This window comes from Nannizzia gypsea, genomic scaffold (genome assembly GCF_000150975.2).
Source record: "Nannizzia gypsea CBS 118893 supercont1.3 genomic scaffold, whole genome shotgun sequence".
NCBI lineage: Eukaryota > Fungi > Ascomycota > Eurotiomycetes > Onygenales > Arthrodermataceae > Nannizzia > Nannizzia gypsea.
This window is the reverse complement of record NW_003345199.1, coordinates 2,045,423-2,064,263: the sequence shown is the minus strand read 5'-3', so window position 1 is coordinate 2,064,263 and position 18,841 is coordinate 2,045,423. Positions and strand designations below refer to the sequence as shown.

Sequence of the window (18,841 nt, the reverse complement as noted above, 5' to 3'; positions counted from 1 at the left end):
TTCCTGAAGTTCACTCTTGACGTTGGATCCATCACGTGATATAATTCGCGCTTGTTGATGACTAATATGACTCTCCATGTGACGTGTTTATATTGCAATAATCTCCATAGGAACGCGCTCGAAGAAACAACTTGTGCTTGTGGCTATATATAAAATTAAAATTATGAAAACACAGTTCATTCTGGTACTAGAAACGACATTGCAAATCATTCTGCACAATAGAAGTTACTGTCGCGCCGGGACTTCTTCCCATGCCTCTTCAAAACCCGCAGACCTCACCCAGTTGGGCCCTGGAGCATTAATGGAATCGACCACTAGATGGATGGTTCCGTTAGTTATCCTTTTTCTAGAGCTATAACGGCGGCATTGCTTACCCATATTTCCCAGCTTCAACCACATATCACCTTTAATACGGAAGCTGTCCTTTCCTTCATACTGCTTACAAACCTTTTCACCGTGAGCGGCATGCCGGACAAATTTGGCGGCATGCCCATCATCCTGCTTAAGTGCTACAGTCTCCTTGAACACTCCGTCCCAATCCAGCTTGGCAGGGTAACTTGTGATGTCCTCCAGGTGTGGCTCCGCGCATCCGCGAGAGACGTAGGTAAGGACATCGTTACGAGCCTTCCATTCGAGAAGGCGTACCTTATTCTCCTTGGTCATCCAGGGCTGAGCAAAGAAAGCAGACAGGAAAATGTTAGAGTTCAACGAGTGAATGTAGAAGAAATCAAACTTGATTGCCTTCTTGGGATTTTGGGCCGTGCCGGTAAAGTACACTAGATCATCAGGTTAGCTCATATCCCTCTAGCAAAAGCTGGGGATAATATACCCGTTGAATTGATTAACTCGGCAAATTTCTCCTCGAATTGGTTGGGTTCAACACTGAACTGGCTGGCATATTTAATCATTTTGTCCGGGCATCGGTGCATCACGCCATCAAAAATCTTATTGGAGTCAGCCCACTCAATGGAACGTTTGATATCGGAGTCGTTTCGTAGCTCATCCTGAAGCTGAACCAATGTTTTGTTGCTGGGCGTTCCAGCATCTCGTGCCATCTTCTCTGCGGGCTGAAAAAAGATCTCCAACTGTTTACTATGCGTGGCTGTTTGAGCAAGCCCCTGGGCAATGATAGAAGGCTGGTTGAATTCAATCCCGAACCCTAAGTGGATCAACGGATGCATAAGCCCTATAATCATCTATTAGCAACCTTCGCCGGGATCGGCAGGATCGAAGGAATATTCCTAGTCTCGAGAAAGGGGATTCAGGTTAAGGGGGTTTAAGCACCTCCAAAAAGCCGTGCCAACATCTCGTCAGCAAACTCCCCTCCCGCAAAGAGATACTCATTCACAACGGAGCCGACGCCCTTGGATTCAAGCTCTTGTTTGAAAAAACGCAGGAAGTTTGGGTAATGCTCTCTCTTTCCAGCCAGTTTTCTAAATTCATCTTGATTGCTTAGGCGCTTGACAACGTCCTCATCCACTGGGAGAGCAGGCCGTTGGTAGCTTGAACCGCTAGCGTAGGCGCGCACTACATCTTCTGGAGATGCCCCGAGAGCATAGATAGATAGTACGTGGTGATCGATGTGATCTGCGATGACTGTTAGTCTATCATAAATGGGGCTTTTCATTGTGGGTGCCAAAACAAGAAAGAAAATACTGACTGTGAAACCCCATGTCATTGAAATATATGTTATGTTCTTGTTCATCTTTCTGCAACAGCTCGCTTGCCTTCTCAGCGGTTTCCACTTTAGGGTGGAAGCTAAAGACAGGCGCATCTGTAACGGACAATTTGATATTACTTGGGGACGCCATGGTTATCCTTCGTTTTGGTACGCAAGGTAAAATAGTATACAGCTCTTTTGATAGCTTTGTAGGCAAAATGGGACGCGGAATAGCCGTGGATACCTGTCTTGTTAATAAAGAAGACCTGACAAGGACTCCAGGTTCGGACAGATATTTTCTTGTCAAGATTTTAAAACTCATAGACCCCGGATATTATTTTAAAAGAACACTGTTGTACGTTGAACGAAAGACCCTGGTAAAGATAGCTTATTTATAACTAGTCAAGGAGCAGTCGTAGCTTGGCCAACATTAAGCAACACCAATACGCAGGAGTTAATTAGTATTACCAATCTACTATGCAAGCTAGTCTTAACGGCATCGAATATGAAATCTAGAACGCCTCTTTTAATCAGCTCTAAGCTTTATCCCGTGTTGAGCAAAGGAGTAAAATACTCCGCGATGCATTCTTGTTTTGTTGTCCTTTTCTGCCTACGTCATAGGATTATTAATAACATGGTCGGGACGCACGGTTGACCCGAGAGGCCGATGCTTGAAGCTTAAGTTGACATACTCCGGACAACAAAACATTGAACCAAACGACCAGACGATGGCCTAGAAGATATGGCGAGGCTAATGCTTTGAAATGTTGCTTCCTTGGATGCTTGACTAGCTAGTTCACTCGTTAGAACCTAACTTGGTTGGTCTCATCTCAAGTGAGCCTCTGATGCCCTGCCCCTTTCCCTTCTCCGTTAACCATACCTCAACCGTTCCCAGATAAGAATACAGAAACACAAACTCCTCGTACCAAACCGCTTTAGTTATCGGAAAATATTTTCAATTCCGAACTCCACCAGTCAATCTATGTGACAACCTCCAGTATTTGTGTATTTTCCAGGATGCCCAAACCAAACGTTACCAGGGAAGCTGCACGCAAACAGCTGTGATGTGGATATTCAGTTTTGCAGTCAAGCGTTTGACTAGGTCCGTCTGTGAACGGCTGACATAGCTAATTTTGCTCTCATCCGCTCTTCCTTAGGCACCAGTATCTCTTCCATCCCCTCCAGCCTATCCAGAGTACGCGAAAATGTTTCGATCTCAGTGTTACCCCTCGTTCTTGGATTGACATACCCCCAAAGAAACATATCTGTGTAATGGAATTGCAGATTCAACCCTCGGCGAACCGACTCTCTTATAATGAGTTCATCAGGGCGTAACAGTACATATCTGCTTCGTGTCTTCCCCCAACCCTCATATTGTGTCATTCCAATTTCATTGGGCGGAATGCCGAAAATTGTCTGGCCGAGTTCAGGATGAGGAGGGTGATACCTCCAGCGGACATAGAGCTTCATGACATCCAGTTTACTGACTAGAGCTGTACGTCTTAGAGCTCTCCATAACACAGTTAGACTAGGCTGTGCAAGGAGCAAGCGACGCATACCATCCTTTCCATTGCCCGTGATAGGATCCGTGAATCGCATATCAAACTTGACAAAGAGCAGCATGGCGAAAAAAAGGTCAACATCACTGAAAATGGATCCTTTTCGAACCAATGCAAGGCGTCGATGGTTGTCCGGAATATCCATTAGGAGCCATATCTTTTTCAGGACAGAGCTGCATACACCAGGGACCGGCACACCATCTTCTGCCATGATGGTGACTATCTCATGGCAAACCATTTCACGGTAGCATACCATCAATAACCATTTAAACGAGGGAACTTGACGAACTTCTCCTGCCATTGCTCTTTCGCGGACTGGGTGTGGCTGTCTAGCGGGATCGGTGAAGCAAAGCTTATTAAAGCAGCGGAAGGGGAAGATCTGGGACGATTCCATAGCTCGGCGTTGCGCCTGGGAAATAATGATTCCAGTAATACGATTGCGGACAATATGGTGAAATGGTCTCGACATGGAATAGAGAATTAGCAGTTCTTGGACTCGAAGATACTTTGCCATGATAATGACCAGTTCAGGATGCTTGACCAAGTGCTGAAATATGTTGAATTCGGGCTTTGAACTTTCGCGGGGAACAACTGACATGTTCCTAAAGTCGGGGAAATATTTCGACTTCATGATTGAGAAATTCCCAAGAGAGGGCGAGTCAAAATCTAACTGAGCAAAGTCACCAAAGCTCTGGTAACCATTACTGTGGCCACGGTTAGTAATGCGGCATCTGCTGATAGTTCTGGAGGTCCAGTCCGTATATTCTGGCCTAGGGACTCCGATAGCATGCCAGTCACGATTTTTCCAGGTGCTAATGATATGATCTGCAAGGAATCCACGGCTGAGATGCGGCAATGTTGCCACAATTAAACGCACTGCTTTCCTTATGTCTGGAAGGACAACTGGCCCGCTCTCTTCTTTGCTGTCTCTGGGTGCCTTCACAACAACCCCTCTTAAGGCTGGCAGCTTGACAGTTGGAAAGGCTACACTTTTTGGGTTGAGCCCTTTTGTATAAGCATGTCCTTGGGCCAGGTGTATGAGTTCGGCTGTAGTGGGGTTTATGTAACATTGATGCTGATTTGGCTCAAACTCACGACCGGAGAACTGTGATCCTCGATCTTCAGAGACATGATTGTCTTTTAGAATGGCTGTCAGTGGAGGATTGGGCAACAGACATCCATCATACCCTGCGGCTACAGCCCATTGGTAGCCTTGAATATTTGCTGGAAATATCTGCTCTGGCCCAGTGCTCTTGCGAACGTGTAGTGGATTCGAGACTCTTCTCTTATCTGTGAATGGCTTATTTGCATCCAGTTCAAACTTAGGCATGGGAGGGTCCTCAGGGACAACCCTAATTCGACCAGATGCATTTGGAACCGGCTTGTACTCGGGCAAATGTCCCGGACCAGATAACTGTGGGAGATATGCAGGCCCGGGCACGAACCCAAGAGGAAGTTCACCAACTTGTTGCTGATTTGACTGCTCCTGGGGTCGTATTGGTGGAGGCTCCTGCCTCTGTTTGCCTTTGTTGATTCTTGTTTTACCCTTGTTTTGGGCACGGCGTGCTCCCAAGGACCCCTTTCGAGTCCCTTTATCAGCCATCACTGGTTCACTATACCAGGGTCAAAGGATGCTTGCTTGCTCAGTATGTTTCCTATAAATCGAAGATTTATACTATGTGAAACGTTAGCAACACTGCCATAAGAGGTTAGGGGAGCAGAGTGAGGAGATATAAGGTCCTTTGGATGCTTTCTATGTAGCACTTTGCAATCCCAGGGGTCACACACTTGCTCAGGAACAAACTAGACAATTTTTGCTCCTTGTGATCTATCCCTAGCAAAGTGTTAGTTTGGTTAAGCCCACAACAACACGGAATTTTGAGCTGGCCTTAGCCAAAGATGTGAGAAGAGAGAGGGAAAGAAAGAGACTATGTGAAAAGATCATACCTTAAGGCCTTATAAAGACCAGCTTCTGGAAGATGGGAAGTTCCGACACTAGAAATGTGATATTGTGTTCTGGATATGAACACCCTTTGATAGCCCCTATAGGCTAGTCAATATCTGTTCCTGCAATAATAACAAGATCCAAAGAGCAAGATACCTAGCATAAGGAAAGCCTGTGAAAGGTAAACAGGAAGACTACAGCAGGACGTGTTTTAATATGGTAGGTATTTCGAACACATGTTTGATATCGCCGTTTGGCTTATTATCAACTTGTTACCACAGCGATAGTCACCTTTTGTGAATAGTATAACAACCTTCACTAAACATAAGAAGTGAGGCCAGAAACTCAGACAAACCTCATGTGAATAATAGTAAAAGACACATAATTACTACATGGGAAACGCTCTTAAGGGAGAGTAAAGACTTTAAAAGTCAGCTGGGTTAGCAAAGCGCTGGTTGAATCAGGTTTTGCCTATCACTATGGGCGAGTTTGTTTAAACAGGCCAGCTATAAGATATACATAAAGGCTGCGCTTGAGAAGAGTTAACAACTTTTCAGGTTTGGTATAAGCAAAATGAGAAAGAGAAATGGCATATAGAACCAACAGCTAATCGAGTTCGTTGCTATGTAGTTCCATCTATACATCCTAAGAGTAGGCTGCCCGTTAGGGTGATAAAGGCTCTTATTGCAGTGAACCTCGGCTATGGATATATTTTCCGCTTGTATATCCTTCGAGTAAGTGCAGTTATCAGTGCGTTGAGCAGCATGAAATCTCATCTATCATAACCTTCGTCATTGGGGGTTGTTGAAATAAGCAGTAAAGTTGAATGGGGGTATGCTACGTGGACAGAAAACCAACAGGAAAAAAAGTAGGAAGTGCTAGAAGGTAAATCAAAGAAGAAATAACGCCAGGTATTATCTTGTTGAAAGGCGAATTGGAGCAAGACCGTAGTCCTGTCTCGAAGCCATGTTGGTGTAAATGCAGAAAGGGAAATAATATACTTTGTGCAAATGATTGGGGAGGTGGGCTCCATAGGGCTATGTTGAAGCTCTTGAGCTGCTGCTGAGGTGGCTAAGGATGACTGTATCACATCCGTGGTTACCTGCTAATATGCTTGTATTCTATCTGGTTTCAAGGTTTTTTCTTCAGGGCGATTTGGAGTTTATCTCCTGTTCAACAGGCTGAGGAACTCTTCTTTGGTCTTTGCGCTTGACCTCATACAACCAAGCATGCAGCTAGTGGTTGTAGTGCTGCCTGTCTTTTGGACACCACGCATGACCATGCAGAGATGGCTTGATTCCATGACTACAGCAACGCCTTGTGGTTTGAGAACTTCAACAATGGCGAGGGCGACTTGCTTTGTTAGTCTTTCTTGAACCTGAAGTCGGCGAGAGAACATTTCCGCAAGACGAGCAAGTTTCGAGAGACCAAGGACTCTACGGTCAGGAATGTAGCCAATGTGCATCTATATTGGGGAAAAGCTGTCAGTCGTACGCCGGGCTGGTGGAAGGAGTTAGAATACCTACCTTTCCCGAGAAAGGAACCATATGGTGCTCGCATAAGGAGAACACTTCGATGTCCTTGACAATCACAAGTTCATCGTGATCCTCATGGAATACAGCACCATTAACCAGATCGCGTACATTCTCTTCATATCCCTTTGTGAAGAACATGAGAGCTTTGGCGTATCGCTCTGGCGTCTCGAGCAGGCCTTCACGCTCTGGATCTTCTCCAATGCACTCAAGAATAGTCCTCACGGCACCTGCAAGCTTCTGAATCCGCTGTTCGGTTTGTTCAGGCGTCGACTCCAACCGCTCTCTTGTTCCCAGACCTTGAAAATGAATACACAGTTAGCCTTCCTATTCTAATAACCCCGAATGGGAGGTTCAATGTAACAGCGACTTACTAGGCCAGCTGAGTCCGTCAAAGTCTATCGGTGGATTCAACGTATATGGACTGGCAGGACGACTGACAGCAGTCGATGGAGGAGATATCTGATCTCTATGCTCCCTTAAGTGACTGTTCCCGTTGTATTTCGGTTGCTGTGAGGCCACATCGGTCACCATCTTCAGCCCGTTCGGCTTCTGCTCCTCGCCATTGACCTTGCTCTCGTCGGTACCGGAAGCAGGGCCATTTGTATTCGACGTATCCGTGACAGTAGCCGCGTCTCTGAGCTCTTCCGGCCCCAGTGCATGTTTCCGTTCAAAGGACGACTTGATCGAGTGGTTCAGGCTCTCGCGCTCTCGACTGTTGCTCGGCATGCGCACCGAAGCGTTTCCATTCAGCAGATACGACGGCACCGCCGACTTCGGCTTAGGATGCAGCGTCTGTGAATCTCCTGGAGCCATTATAAATGTGCTTTGTTACTGTGTAAGATAATGAATGATGGTTGATCTAAGTGGGAGAGAAGGGAAGGGGGGGTATTTTTTTTATCGCGGCTGCTTCTGATGGCGGGATAACTTTTTTTTCTTCCTTGTCCGTTTTCCCGGTGACGCTTTTTTCGCCCTGCAAGCTTAAGTGGACTTCACGGAGTAACTGGTGTAGCTATTCAGTTCAATTCAATAGTCAAGTACGGAGTACAGCGACACCGAACTGTCAGTGAGATTCATATTCTGCACGACCAAAGCGATCGCTCGGAGGAGAAGGAAAGAGAACGATGACTCCATCGCTGCGACTGTCTTCTTCCCGCCGAAAATTTCCTCCCATGGCAGCCAATCAGCCTTTGCCCGCAGCCCGTATGGGATTCGGAGAATTGTTTAAGAAAAGCCACGGGTTGTGCTATTTCCACCGACGAGTTGGCTAATGCCAGGGCTGGGGCCTCTTTTCCGGGGAGACGACGAGGGCGAGGGAGGATGTCTTGCGAGTAATACAGTGACAGCTGAGGGGATCTTTTGGTGACGGCGAGAGGTAGAGCATTGTTGGAATTTGGGCTGGGCGGGCGTTTTGCTTCGAAAAGAAAACGGCCGCCACAGGAAGATCTACAAAGCACAGCGAGGAGAGGTGGGATGCAGGCAAGGGTAGTTCTGCAAGGTGTTTTGTCATGGCTCGAACAGCCGGCTACACGGCGAGTAAGGGGAATAAGTTATGGTTACAGGGCAGTACAGGATTCCATCATGACTCCAGCTCTTCGGTGGGAACATCCTCCATATCCTTGCCGACAATCGCGTCCGCGACCTTCCATACTTGTAGCAGGTTATCTTCAGCAGCTGAGCAAAGAACCCAGGGGTCATTAAGGTTCCAGCTGAAGTCGGATATGCGGTTTGTATGTCCGCCATGCACGAACAATCTAAACAGTAGGAAATTCGAGATTAGCAGAGGAGGCTTTAAAAAGACGTAGGTAGCGACGGATGGGGAGGGTACATACAGCTCTGGAGGTCCGTCTTGGGCGTCTTCCTGGGTCTGTTCTTCACCTGCGCGGCTGAGATCCCAGAACATGATCCGTCTGTCGTAACTTGCACTCGCCAACACAGACTCTTCGAAGGGATGCCACGATAGTGAGGTTACTGAGTCCTGGTGGCACTCGAGCGCATGAAGCTTTGACTTGAGGTTTCGTAGGTCCCATAGACCGATGGTCTTGTCAGCTGAGCCAGTAGCTACTACTGTTTCGGCAGCGGGATTGAAGGCCACAGCATTGATGGCATCTTTGTGCTGTCCCTTTGCAGATGCAGCAGACCGTGTAGTGTCTGATTCACGGATATCAAGAATTTGGAGGGTGATGTCATCGGAGACGGTGCCGACGAGAGACGAGTGGAGTGGGTGGTATTGGACATCATTAACAATAGAGGAGTGGTGCGTATATGTTCTCACGGGTTTCAATGCTTTATTGCCCTTCGTGTATGTGTTGAGATCCCTGCACGGAGGTTAACAAAAACCGAGCGAGCGCTGTAGACTGCCTTTTAGAGGATACACGTACCATAACCGGACAGTCTTGTCTTCACTTCCTGTGGCCACTTCTCCTGCAGTATGAGGGTTCCAGCTTAAGCCAAATCCTTCGCTGGTATGGCCTAACAGCTCCAACTGTGGGTTGACTGTGCCCTGAGGAATGCTAGGGTGTTTCGACCGGTCCCATATCATAACCCGTCCATCGGTACACATCGTTGCAATAATATTAGGATTCTGCGGTTGGTACCGAGCCTTGTTCACTTCTCCCTTGTGATCAATCTTCTGCACGATATTAAACTTCACATCCATTGACGTCTTATTGGAGCCCCCATAGCCTCCAATCTCACCCCTCTCTTCATCATAATCCTCAGCTTCTGGATTCTTAGGGTTTGGTAGCTGCACTTGAGCTATTTGAAGGTAGTTTTGTGCTTCGCTTGATGTGTGTGTGCCTAGCAAAAGGCGATGTGTGGAGTATGGCTTGTCGGGGTCCCTGGATCGGTTTGTCAGATTGAGCGGGAAAGCAAACACGGTGTATACAGTGACAGAGACTCACTCCTGCTTGTCTGGGAGCCATTGCGCTGTCAGAGTTGGCCACTCTAGCGCGGTGCTCAGGATCATATCGTATAGAAAAGGCGCATTCTTCTTCCATGTTTTGTATTCTACAGAGCTCGGTCAGCGCTCAGCGGAAGGCGATCCATTCCCGGAAGCTCTGCCATACCTTCATTGATGATCTTCTCCTCTGCAATCTCCTCCTCGTGGTCTTCTTCTAGGCCTGCCATTCCATATATTAGTATTCAATCTCCCTCCGTGGTATATGAAGACTATCGACGTACTTGGTGAAAAGTGGTCCATCTTGCCGTCTTCCTCTCAAAATAAACCAGATAAAAGTGAATTAAAACACGGGTGATAGCTTCAGCTGGGAATTTTCTGGATATTCGCAGTAAACAGCGCGCAACAACAGCCTCTATCAGTGTGCAAGAGGGAGAAGGGAAAAGACGTCGCTTGTTCTTGTTTGAACTTCAAAATACGCGATCCGCGCGCGTTAATTGAAGCTTCGCATCACGTGTATGGAATAGCGTTAATCCGCGGCTGAATCACGTGACAGAATCGGCGCTTCGTGGCTGCAACTTCGGAAATTCACTAAACACGATGATATTCGGCCAACGCTCTTCTATCCTGATAGCTCGCTCACTCCCTCTCCCTTTTCTTTACTTTTATAATTCATTTTTGTTATTCACTGTACAGTATCTGCCATCCTCGGGGTTGCAACGAGGTAGTCTTCACGGACTACTATCTTGAATATTACGTACAACATCGACTGAACAAAGCAGCAGCTTACTAGACACAGCCATGGGTGTCCCAAAATTCTTCAGATGGCTCTCAGAGCGATATCCGGCGATATCACAGCTTATTGCTGAGAATCGAATTCCAGAGTTCGACTGTCTCTACCTCGATATGAACGGAATCATCCACAACTGCACTCACAAGGACTCAGACTCGCCCACATTTCGAATGACGGAGGATAAGATGTTTATTGCCATCTTCAACTATATTGAACATCTATTTGGAAAGATCAAGCCAAAACGATTGTTCTTCATGGCGATCGACGGCGTAGCTCCTCGGGCTAAAATGAACCAACAGCGCGCGCGACGATTCCGCACCGCCCTTGATGCCGAACTTGCGAAGGAGAGGGCCATAAAAGAAGGCATAGAGATGCCCAAGGAAGATGCATTTGATAGTAACTGCATCACTCCAGGAACCGAGTTCATGGCCAAACTTACGAAACAATTGAAGTATTTCGTCAATAAGAAAGTGTCGGAAGATGCCGAGTGGCAGGGTGTTGAGGTGGTTCTCTCCGGCCATGAAGTCCCCGGTGAAGGCGAGCACAAAATTATGGAATACATTCGCCAGGCAAAGGCTCAACCTGAGTATGATCCAAACATGCGCCACTGCTTGTACGGTCTAGATGCAGACTTGATCATGCTGGGACTTCTGAGTCATGACCCTCACTTCTGCTTACTCCGAGAAGAAGTAACGTTTGGACGGCAGAGCCAGAAGAAATCCAAGGAACTTGAACACCAGAACTTTTACTTGCTTCACCTCTGCATCGTTCGGGAATACCTGGAGCTGGAATTCCAGGAATTGAAATTAGATGGGGCTCTGCAGTTTCCTTTTGATATGGAACGGATTATAGATGATTTCATCCTAATGGCCTTCTTTGTTGGAAATGATTTCTTGCCCAACCTTCCTAACCTACACATAAATGAAGGCGCTTTGGCGTGGATGTTCAAGGTATATAAAGAAATTTTACCGAAACTGGGTGGTTATGTCAATGAACATGGAAAGATCAACATGGAGAGGCTGAGGACATTGCTGGCAGCTTTGTCAGATGTCGAGTTTCGGTTTTTTGAAGCTGAGTATTCTGACGCGAGATGGCTCAAATCAAAAACACTCGATGGTGACCAAACGCCAACGCTGCCGGACAAGCCCAATGTGCTTACAATAACTCCAGCACAGAAGCATATTTTTAATCGAATAAAGAAATATGTTACCCATCGACCAATGGACGAAGCTGGTCAGCCCGTACCTCTTGATCTATCGCCGTCTCTACCAGCAAGAGATCGGAAGTTTGTGGAGCAGCTAGCAGATAGCCTACACCTGAAATGGAGCTCTATTTTAAATCAGCATGAGGAACGATTCTTGCGCGTCCAGTTACCCGCAAACGATGATGATGAAGATGACGATGATGATGACGAATCCCAAATTGCAATTCTGCGTGTCTTGAAGAAATATGAAAACGCGAAGGTCAAAGAGCCCACTGCTGAGGATGCGCAGATGGCCGCCGAGAAGAAGTACGAGAATAAGTTTCAAGACTGGAAGGATAAATACTATAAGGGGAAGTTTGGATGGGGTTTGGAGAATGCGGAAGAAATGCGAAAGTTGACGGAAAATTACGTCCAAGGTTTGCAGTGGGTGCTCTTCTACTATTATCGTGGTGTTGCATCATGGCCATGGTTTTACCGTTACCACTACGCCCCTATGATCTCAGATATCCATCTTGGTTTAGGAGCCGATGTGGACTTCAAACTCGGACAACCCTTCTTCCCATTTCAACAACTGATGGGTGTTCTACCGGACCGAAGTAAGAAGATAGTCCCGGTAGCATTCCACAGCTTGATGACGACTCCTGAGTCGCCTATAATCGACTTTTATCCTAGGGACTTTGAGCTTGATATGAACGGAAAGAAGATGGAATGGGAAGCTGTGGTGAAAATTCCATTCATAGAAGAAGAACGGCTTCTTAAGGCTATGGCAACAAAGGAACATTTGTTGACTCCTGACGAGAAGGCCAGAAACTCTTTCGGCGTGACGCTTAAGTTCACGTATTCGCCTGACGTTGAGTTTCTCTACCCCAGTTCCCTTCCTGGTATCTTCCCCGATGTTTCTCGATGTCGCTGCATCGAGAACGTTTTTGAGCTACCTACGATGGAAGGGTTGGACCCCTATGTGGGTTTGGTAGAAGGTGTGAAAATTGGGGCTGAGGCTCTATATGGATTCCCAAGTCTGCAGACACTTCAGCAGACTGGGCAGCTTGGCTTCCATGGAGTATGTGTATTCCAGCAGGAGAGCCGTAACGAAAGCATGGTTGTTACCATTTCCGACCCTGAGATTGTGGGGAATACTGCGGATGCGAAAGCCAAACTAGGAAAAAGAGTCCACGTTGGATATCCATTCCTACAGGAAGCAAAGGTGGTGTGCGTTTCAGACGAACTCTTTGATTATGTTCAAGTTGATGGCGAAGAGCATGTTGTAGCCATCCCGCACACTCCAACGCAAATCAACCAGTGGAAGAAAAAGGCAGAAAGGATTGAGTCTTACTACAGTAAACGACTCGGAATGGTTATCGGCGATGTTGAAACGATCGTGCGCGTGGAAATGCTTAAAGGTCTAACGAAGACTGCAGATGGTGCCACGGTTAAGGAGTTTACGGAGATTCCAGGAGTCGAAACGGAGTACGCCGCTCAAATTATCGTCGATTCAGTTGTAAGTGAGGATCTCCGTTTCATTGAACGGGCTGCAGTCCCAATTGAAAATGAGTTCCCCGAAGGTGCGAGAGCATTCTTCCTAGGCGAGTATAATTATGGTGCTCCGGTGCACGTTACTGGACATGAGGATGGGAAATTGTCCGGCCTTCTCTCAGCAGTGAAGGGTAAAGAGCCAGAGTTTGGCAGGGAGCACGTCATGAACGCTGAAAAGCTATCAAGATACACTCCTTCCTTTGCTATTGCGCGAAACTTGCGCCTCAGCCCTCTTACACTCGCTAAAATCACCTCTTCTTTCTCGGTTAATATGGATGGAACACGAGTCAATCTTGGACTCAACCTCAAATTCGAAGCGAAGAAGCTGAAAGTGCTTGGCTATTCGCGACGAGGAAACTCTGGATGGGAGTTCAGTGAAAAAGCCATTGGTCTCCTACAAGACTACATGATCAAATTCCCAGACTTCATTGCTGGTATTCAAAGGAAGCCTCAAGGTGACGTGTTTGAGCCTAGTGATTTCTACCCCGCCGATATTGCAAAGGACAAGATCAAGGAGATCCAGGCATGGCTTAAGTCGATTGAGTCAAAGAGCTTTGAGCGCGTCCCACTCGAAGCTGAACAACTGGACTCTAGCGTTGTGCAGGCGATCGAAAAGTCCGCTGACGAACTGTCGCAAACTCGGCCTACCCCAGTGGCACAAAAGATCAGAGGTGTGCCACGCAATGCGCTGTTGAAGCCTGCTGATGCAGAGCACCGCCTCAACAACCAACATTTCCAGCTTGGTGACAGAGTGCTCTATGCACAAGATTCTGGAAAGGTTCCAATTGCTTCTCGAGGAACTGTTGTTGGTCTCACACGGACATCGAGAAACTTGCTTCTTGATGTGCTGTTTGACGTCTCATTTATGAGTGGTACCACTCTAGCAGACAGATGTTCGCCGTTCCGCGGCTCAACTGTCCCTTCGTCATCGGTTCTCAATCTTACGAATAGACAGCTGATTGCGTTGTCTCGCGCTACTGCACAGAACAAGGAACAGGCTCGGGAACAACATCTGCCTTTGCATGCCGCTCCCCAAGGAACGGGTGGTATGGCCCAGCTGAAAGATGCGCCGGCTCCACCACCTCTAATGAATAGCTATCGGGGTGCTGCCGCAGGCCAGCCCTCCAATGGTAAACCAAACGGTGCACCAGCTTCCTCCAACTGGCGTGGTAGAGGGCGAGGAGCCCTACCAATTCGCAACCATGCAACGCCTGAGGGTACGCATGGATTCGGCAGAGGACGCGGAAATGCCAATTCGCACAGCCCACGCAGGGGCAACGGCCCGCCGAGCCGCGGTTCTGGAAGAGGAGGCTATGTAAATGTGGAAAGCATGAACCCAGATGCCGGTGTTGTGAACCACAACCCAAATTTCAGGCCGCGACCATACAACACAGTCCCGCCGCCAGCATCCCTGAGCCAGCCTACCGGGCGAGGCCGCGGGCAACGGGGTCGAGGAAGGGGCACTGGTAATGGTGTGCCTCGAGCTGGGAGGGGACGAGGCAGAGGCGCACATGCAGGTGCAAGCGCTGGAGAGACCACAGCCTAGCTCTATCCTTCTCCGCTCCTCTCTGGCGGATTGATGAGTGTAACACTGTGAAGAATAAATGGTTAAATCTTACAGTGTTGCCAGGCCAGTAGATGGTGCATTTTGTTTACACGTTCTCCTGGGAATTGGCAGTGTTCTCCTGCCAACTACTGTGGGATGGCTCTTTGTATAGCATTATGTACGAGCCAATGAAGGCAGCGAGGAGGATAATTGGCATCGGTATGTCACATGAAGGTATAAACTTATAGGCAAAGAAAAAGAATTTGGATCGGGATGGACGTGGCAGTCCTTCTTTGGTTTGAAGCAGAGATCTCCTGTGCATCTTCATGGCATAAACGCCACTATCCCATGTCGAGTTTAACCAACGCCTGTTCTCCTGCAGCAGTTGACATGCAGCATCACTAGACCCTGTCTGGCTTTTCTCCTTCGCCAGGTCATAGCTGTAGGCGCAGCATCGTACATATGTAAGGGCACCCAAAACGGGGCATCAAGAACTGGCGCTGCCGCACCTCTGAGGAGTAACCATCACTTCTTATTCTATCCTAGCTTGCCCCTTAGTTACCAGCACGTCCACCATCTTCTACTTTGCTCGACCGCGAGGCCCTCCACAAATACGAGCCTTCACCGTCAGACTCGATCGTGTGCTTCTTGTTCCTGGTGACGTCACTGGGGGAAGCTGCTTTTTCTGCTGCATATCATCGCGACCCAAAAAAACTTGCGATCGTGATGCATTCCAACGCCATGCAGCAGCGACCTGATGCAAGATGCCAGCCGTACATATAAGATGCCAAAGGCCAAACTTCACCGCGAGTTCTAGGCCATTGACTGTGCTCGGGAGAAAATAAGAAAAATAAGAGAAAAAGGCGAGAAAGGAAAAAGAAACGACCGATCAAGTTTTCGCCCCTGAGAATAGTTCCAAAAAGGGCCTCCTTTCCTTATCTTTTATCTATTTAACCGGCCGACTGACTCATTTCCGTATCACTTGAGTCGAAGTATTCTCGTTGGAATAGCCGGGCCAATATTTGAGTAACGTCTTTTGTACATCTATCGTTCGTTTATCGTTTTTACCGTTGACCAGTGTTGGCCGTTGTGTGATCCTGCGTCTTCCAAAGCTGTCTTGAGTGTCACGTATATCCCCATATGTTCTACGGCTGATATTCAAAGCTAAAGAGCTCGCAATTGCCGGTCTCGCGTTCATGTGCTGTCCGGGGTCGTCCGTTATCAGATATATTGTAACTCCGGAAACAGCCATATAGGGTTTGCATTCATGATGGCTGATAGATCTCGGTTCTCGGCTGAAGTCCTGCTAATGGTACGAAGAAGATAATATCGTCTGATCGCTCCCTTTCGTTACTCCTCGTTGAAAGCTTGACTTTGCTCCTTCATTTAGGATGGCCGGGGTTTTTAAAGCTGTTCATTTCGCATATTGAGGCCGGTGATAGTTTTGGACTCATGGCTAATACCGAACTCTGTATAGGACGACAGATTGGCCCTCATACACATTCCAATAGACCTATATCCTTTTTTCGTGAGCCCGATTCTTCGACTTCTCTTCCATGATGGAGAAAGCGAGATATCGTCAAAAAGCTCGGCCGGTTTTGTGAATATATCAATTACTCCTGTTGAGTGCTCTATAATTTGCTCCCGAGAGCTTGCAGATCTCTACTTCATTCCCATGGTAGAAGGATTCGAGAGAGCAGCCATATCAACACACGGCAAAATTCAAATCAGTTCAGAAGACTATCTGGTCATGCAGGTAGAAGGGCAGGGTCTTGATGCTGGGCAGCGTGTGGTAGAACTCACCAGCCCTCTTGCAATGGCTGGGATGTAAGTTTATATAAACGATAATCCCTCTTCTGTCTTGAAGAGATGCTGACCTTTGAAAAGCTCCATATTTTTCATTTCAACTTATTTCTCCGACTATATCATTGTCCCCAAACACTCGAAACAACAAGTGACAGAGACCTTCGTTGAGAGGGGATTTAATGTCGAAGAAGGGCCAGTCGACCCTGATAGCAGACGGGGTTCGTCCCCTAATATTCATATACCCAACTCCAGGCCAGATACTCCGCCTCCATGCAGCGTATCAGAGCTCCAGTTACGGGCTTTCAAAACGCTCAAGCAGCACAACGTTCGACCGCAGGCTGATCGGTCCCTGCGGCTAGTCCAGTGTGCAGCACATTATAGAGAATACACAGGGACAAAGTCTTACTCGATTCTCCGGCCTAACCTGATATCCGCCCTCCTGAACGATAACCCACGGTTTTTCTCCCTAACAATAGCAGCCACAGACCCTGCGCCGTCGCTGCTTCTGGAAGAGCGGCTGTTGCCCCGTTTTTCTCTTCCAAGTGACCCTGACAGAGAGCCGTCGTCACCAGTAGAGGAAGACACCAATCTACTGCTAGGTTCAAAGGACGAGACCCTAATTGCTATCACTCTCGACTTGCGGGAACTGCCCCTAGAAGCTGCTGGTATTGTTTCAGGTGTAGCCAGCGCATTAGTTGCGGGCGCGCTGGTTGCGGGCACACGCCGGGAAGGTAGTGGTAGCAACAAAGTAAGTAAATGTCATTGGGGTATTTAACATTACACTGAAGCTGACTGGGCGCAGGACCTAGAAACCAGTTTCCTTAGTACGTCCCGTGCTGGGAATGTTATTGTCCGCGAGGAAGAGCTTGAGTTAGCAATGGAGTGCTTGGAGGCAGAATTTTAACATTGCATTATATACTGAGCGTTATATCTGGGAGGCTTCATGATGATTTAAAACACCAAGTGCAACCAATTATCAGACCTAAAAATTAGCCCTGGGGGTGAAGCTAGAGGTCGTCGTGTATAAAATGCAATACTCCTCTCTTAACTATTTGAATTGGAACATTCTCGGCATGACGATACCAAGCTATCCATACACTTTGACAGTGCCTGCAAAAATACATTAGCAAAATAACTACTCCATCCGTAGAGAAACAGAACACTCCAAACATACCGTCAGAACATCCTCCAGCCCAAGACGAGCCTTTCTCGTTCCATGCAACGCAGCTGACAACCTTAATATCAGCACCCACTGGCACGGTCCGAATAACATTTCCAGTCAAGACATCCCATGCAAAAACAGTCGCTGGAGTAGTTTGTCCACTGGCACCTGTTTCCGGAGTCTCGCCGCCACTCAGAACCACACTATCTCCTTTAGCAAAGGTAGACCGAATGCGCAAGTCTTTATTATAATATATAGGACCATGCTTCTTCTCTGACGGGTCAGGGTTTCCATCGCCAAAACTCTTGAGAACTGCACCATCGTCACGGTCGACCATGCGTATCCGTCCATCAAGACATGAAGCAAGCATAGCTTTTCCGTCTGCAGAACCATGTATGCTTGTAACCGGATGCGCCATGACGTCCACCTTCATCTCACCCATTCTTAGATCATATGCGCGGATTCGACCGTCGTAGCTGGCTGTGATTATACTGCTGGTCAACATATCGACGTATATTGAAGAAACCGTATCAGAGGCTTCGGTAAGTGTTTGTATCGGCCTTGACGTTAGGGACCGTGTATCCCATATTTTCACATCCGAATCGGCGCTTCCTGTTCCATGGTAAGGCGCATATTAGCTCAATAGCCCATGGAAAGATGAAGTATGGCTAGGCCAAGTTCTCACCGGATACCACCACTGAGTCGCCCTCTCCCCCAAAGGCCACAGCTTCAACTCGTCCGGCATGGCCGCTCCACCTTCTTATTGTACTCCCTGTCTCGACGTCCCATAAGAAAACCTGTTTGTCTCCTCCTACGCTGGCAAAACGCGCATTGTCTGCACTGACTGTTATGTCTAGTACGGAGTATCCGTGTGCTTCATATCGTTGGATGGGCGAGGTTGTTATGTGAGGTGAAGAGGAAGAAGACTGTGGCAACGCGCGTGACAGGTGGATAGACCGGTCTGAGGAGCCAGTTAGGAGATATGTCCCCGGCGAACTGGAGAAGGTAACGGCATTCACAGGTCCTAAGTGCCCGTTTAGTATGTGGTCCACTGATGGCGTAGTAAAGGGCGCGAAGTATTGGGCAACAACACGCTTGTAGCTTAGCAATTATTTGAAATATCTACATACCACTATGAGTTCTAAGGGTGTGAAGAAGAGTTGAAGGAAATTTCGAGGACGTCGACATTTGTCCACCAGTAT

The 18,841-nt window shown here is 47.6% G+C and overlaps 7 protein-coding genes across 7 annotated transcripts; 2 read left to right on the top strand and 5 right to left on the bottom strand.

Annotated features, from left to right (window-relative positions):
* Positions 1-225: 225 nt before the first annotated feature.
* MGYG_04194 (hypothetical protein) lies at positions 226-1,811 on the bottom strand (the record flags this gene model as incomplete). Its single annotated transcript, XM_003173974.1, has 5 exons — positions 226-314; positions 375-776; positions 830-1,186; positions 1,285-1,587; positions 1,661-1,811. The coding sequence occupies 5 exons, from the start codon at positions 1,809-1,811 to the stop codon at positions 226-228; spliced, it is 1,302 nt and encodes a 433-aa protein (XP_003174022.1).
* Positions 1,812-2,758: 947 nt separating this feature from the next.
* On the bottom strand, positions 2,759-4,822 carry MGYG_04193 (hypothetical protein; the record flags this gene model as incomplete). The annotated part of the gene is made up of 1 exon (XM_003173973.1): positions 2,759-4,822. One exon carries the CDS (start codon positions 4,820-4,822, stop codon positions 2,759-2,761), a length of 2,064 nt encoding a protein of 687 aa, XP_003174021.1.
* Positions 4,823-6,326: 1,504 nt separating this feature from the next.
* Positions 6,327-7,512, bottom strand: MGYG_04192 (GTP cyclohydrolase I; the record flags this gene model as incomplete). Its single annotated transcript, XM_003173972.1, has 3 exons — positions 6,327-6,629; positions 6,691-6,995; positions 7,071-7,512. The coding sequence occupies 3 exons, from the start codon at positions 7,510-7,512 to the stop codon at positions 6,327-6,329; spliced, it is 1,050 nt and encodes a 349-aa protein (XP_003174020.1).
* Positions 7,513-8,275: 763 nt separating this feature from the next.
* Positions 8,276-9,825, bottom strand: MGYG_04191 (histone acetyltransferase type B subunit 2; the record flags this gene model as incomplete). The annotated part of the gene is made up of 5 exons (XM_003173971.1): positions 8,276-8,450; positions 8,529-9,014; positions 9,078-9,536; positions 9,600-9,705; positions 9,765-9,825. The coding sequence occupies 5 exons, from the start codon at positions 9,823-9,825 to the stop codon at positions 8,276-8,278; spliced, it is 1,287 nt and encodes a 428-aa protein (XP_003174019.1).
* A 571-nt stretch (positions 9,826-10,396) lies between these two features.
* On the top strand, positions 10,397-14,671 carry MGYG_04190 (hypothetical protein; the record flags this gene model as incomplete). The annotated part of the gene is made up of 1 exon (XM_003173970.1): positions 10,397-14,671. One exon carries the CDS (start codon positions 10,397-10,399, stop codon positions 14,669-14,671), a length of 4,275 nt encoding a protein of 1,424 aa, XP_003174018.1.
* Positions 14,672-15,941: 1,270 nt separating this feature from the next.
* On the top strand, positions 15,942-17,381 carry MGYG_04189 (hypothetical protein; the record flags this gene model as incomplete). The annotated part of the gene is made up of 4 exons (XM_003173969.1): positions 15,942-15,983; positions 16,149-16,498; positions 16,559-17,225; positions 17,280-17,381. 4 exons carry the CDS (start codon positions 15,942-15,944, stop codon positions 17,379-17,381), a joined length of 1,161 nt encoding a protein of 386 aa, XP_003174017.1.
* A 183-nt stretch (positions 17,382-17,564) lies between these two features.
* On the bottom strand, positions 17,565-18,827 carry MGYG_04188 (mitogen-activated protein kinase organizer 1; the record flags this gene model as incomplete). Its single annotated transcript, XM_003173968.1, has 4 exons — positions 17,565-17,587; positions 17,652-18,251; positions 18,325-18,663; positions 18,770-18,827. 4 exons carry the CDS (start codon positions 18,825-18,827, stop codon positions 17,565-17,567), a joined length of 1,020 nt encoding a protein of 339 aa, XP_003174016.1.
* Between the last annotated feature and the right edge of the window lie 14 nt (positions 18,828-18,841).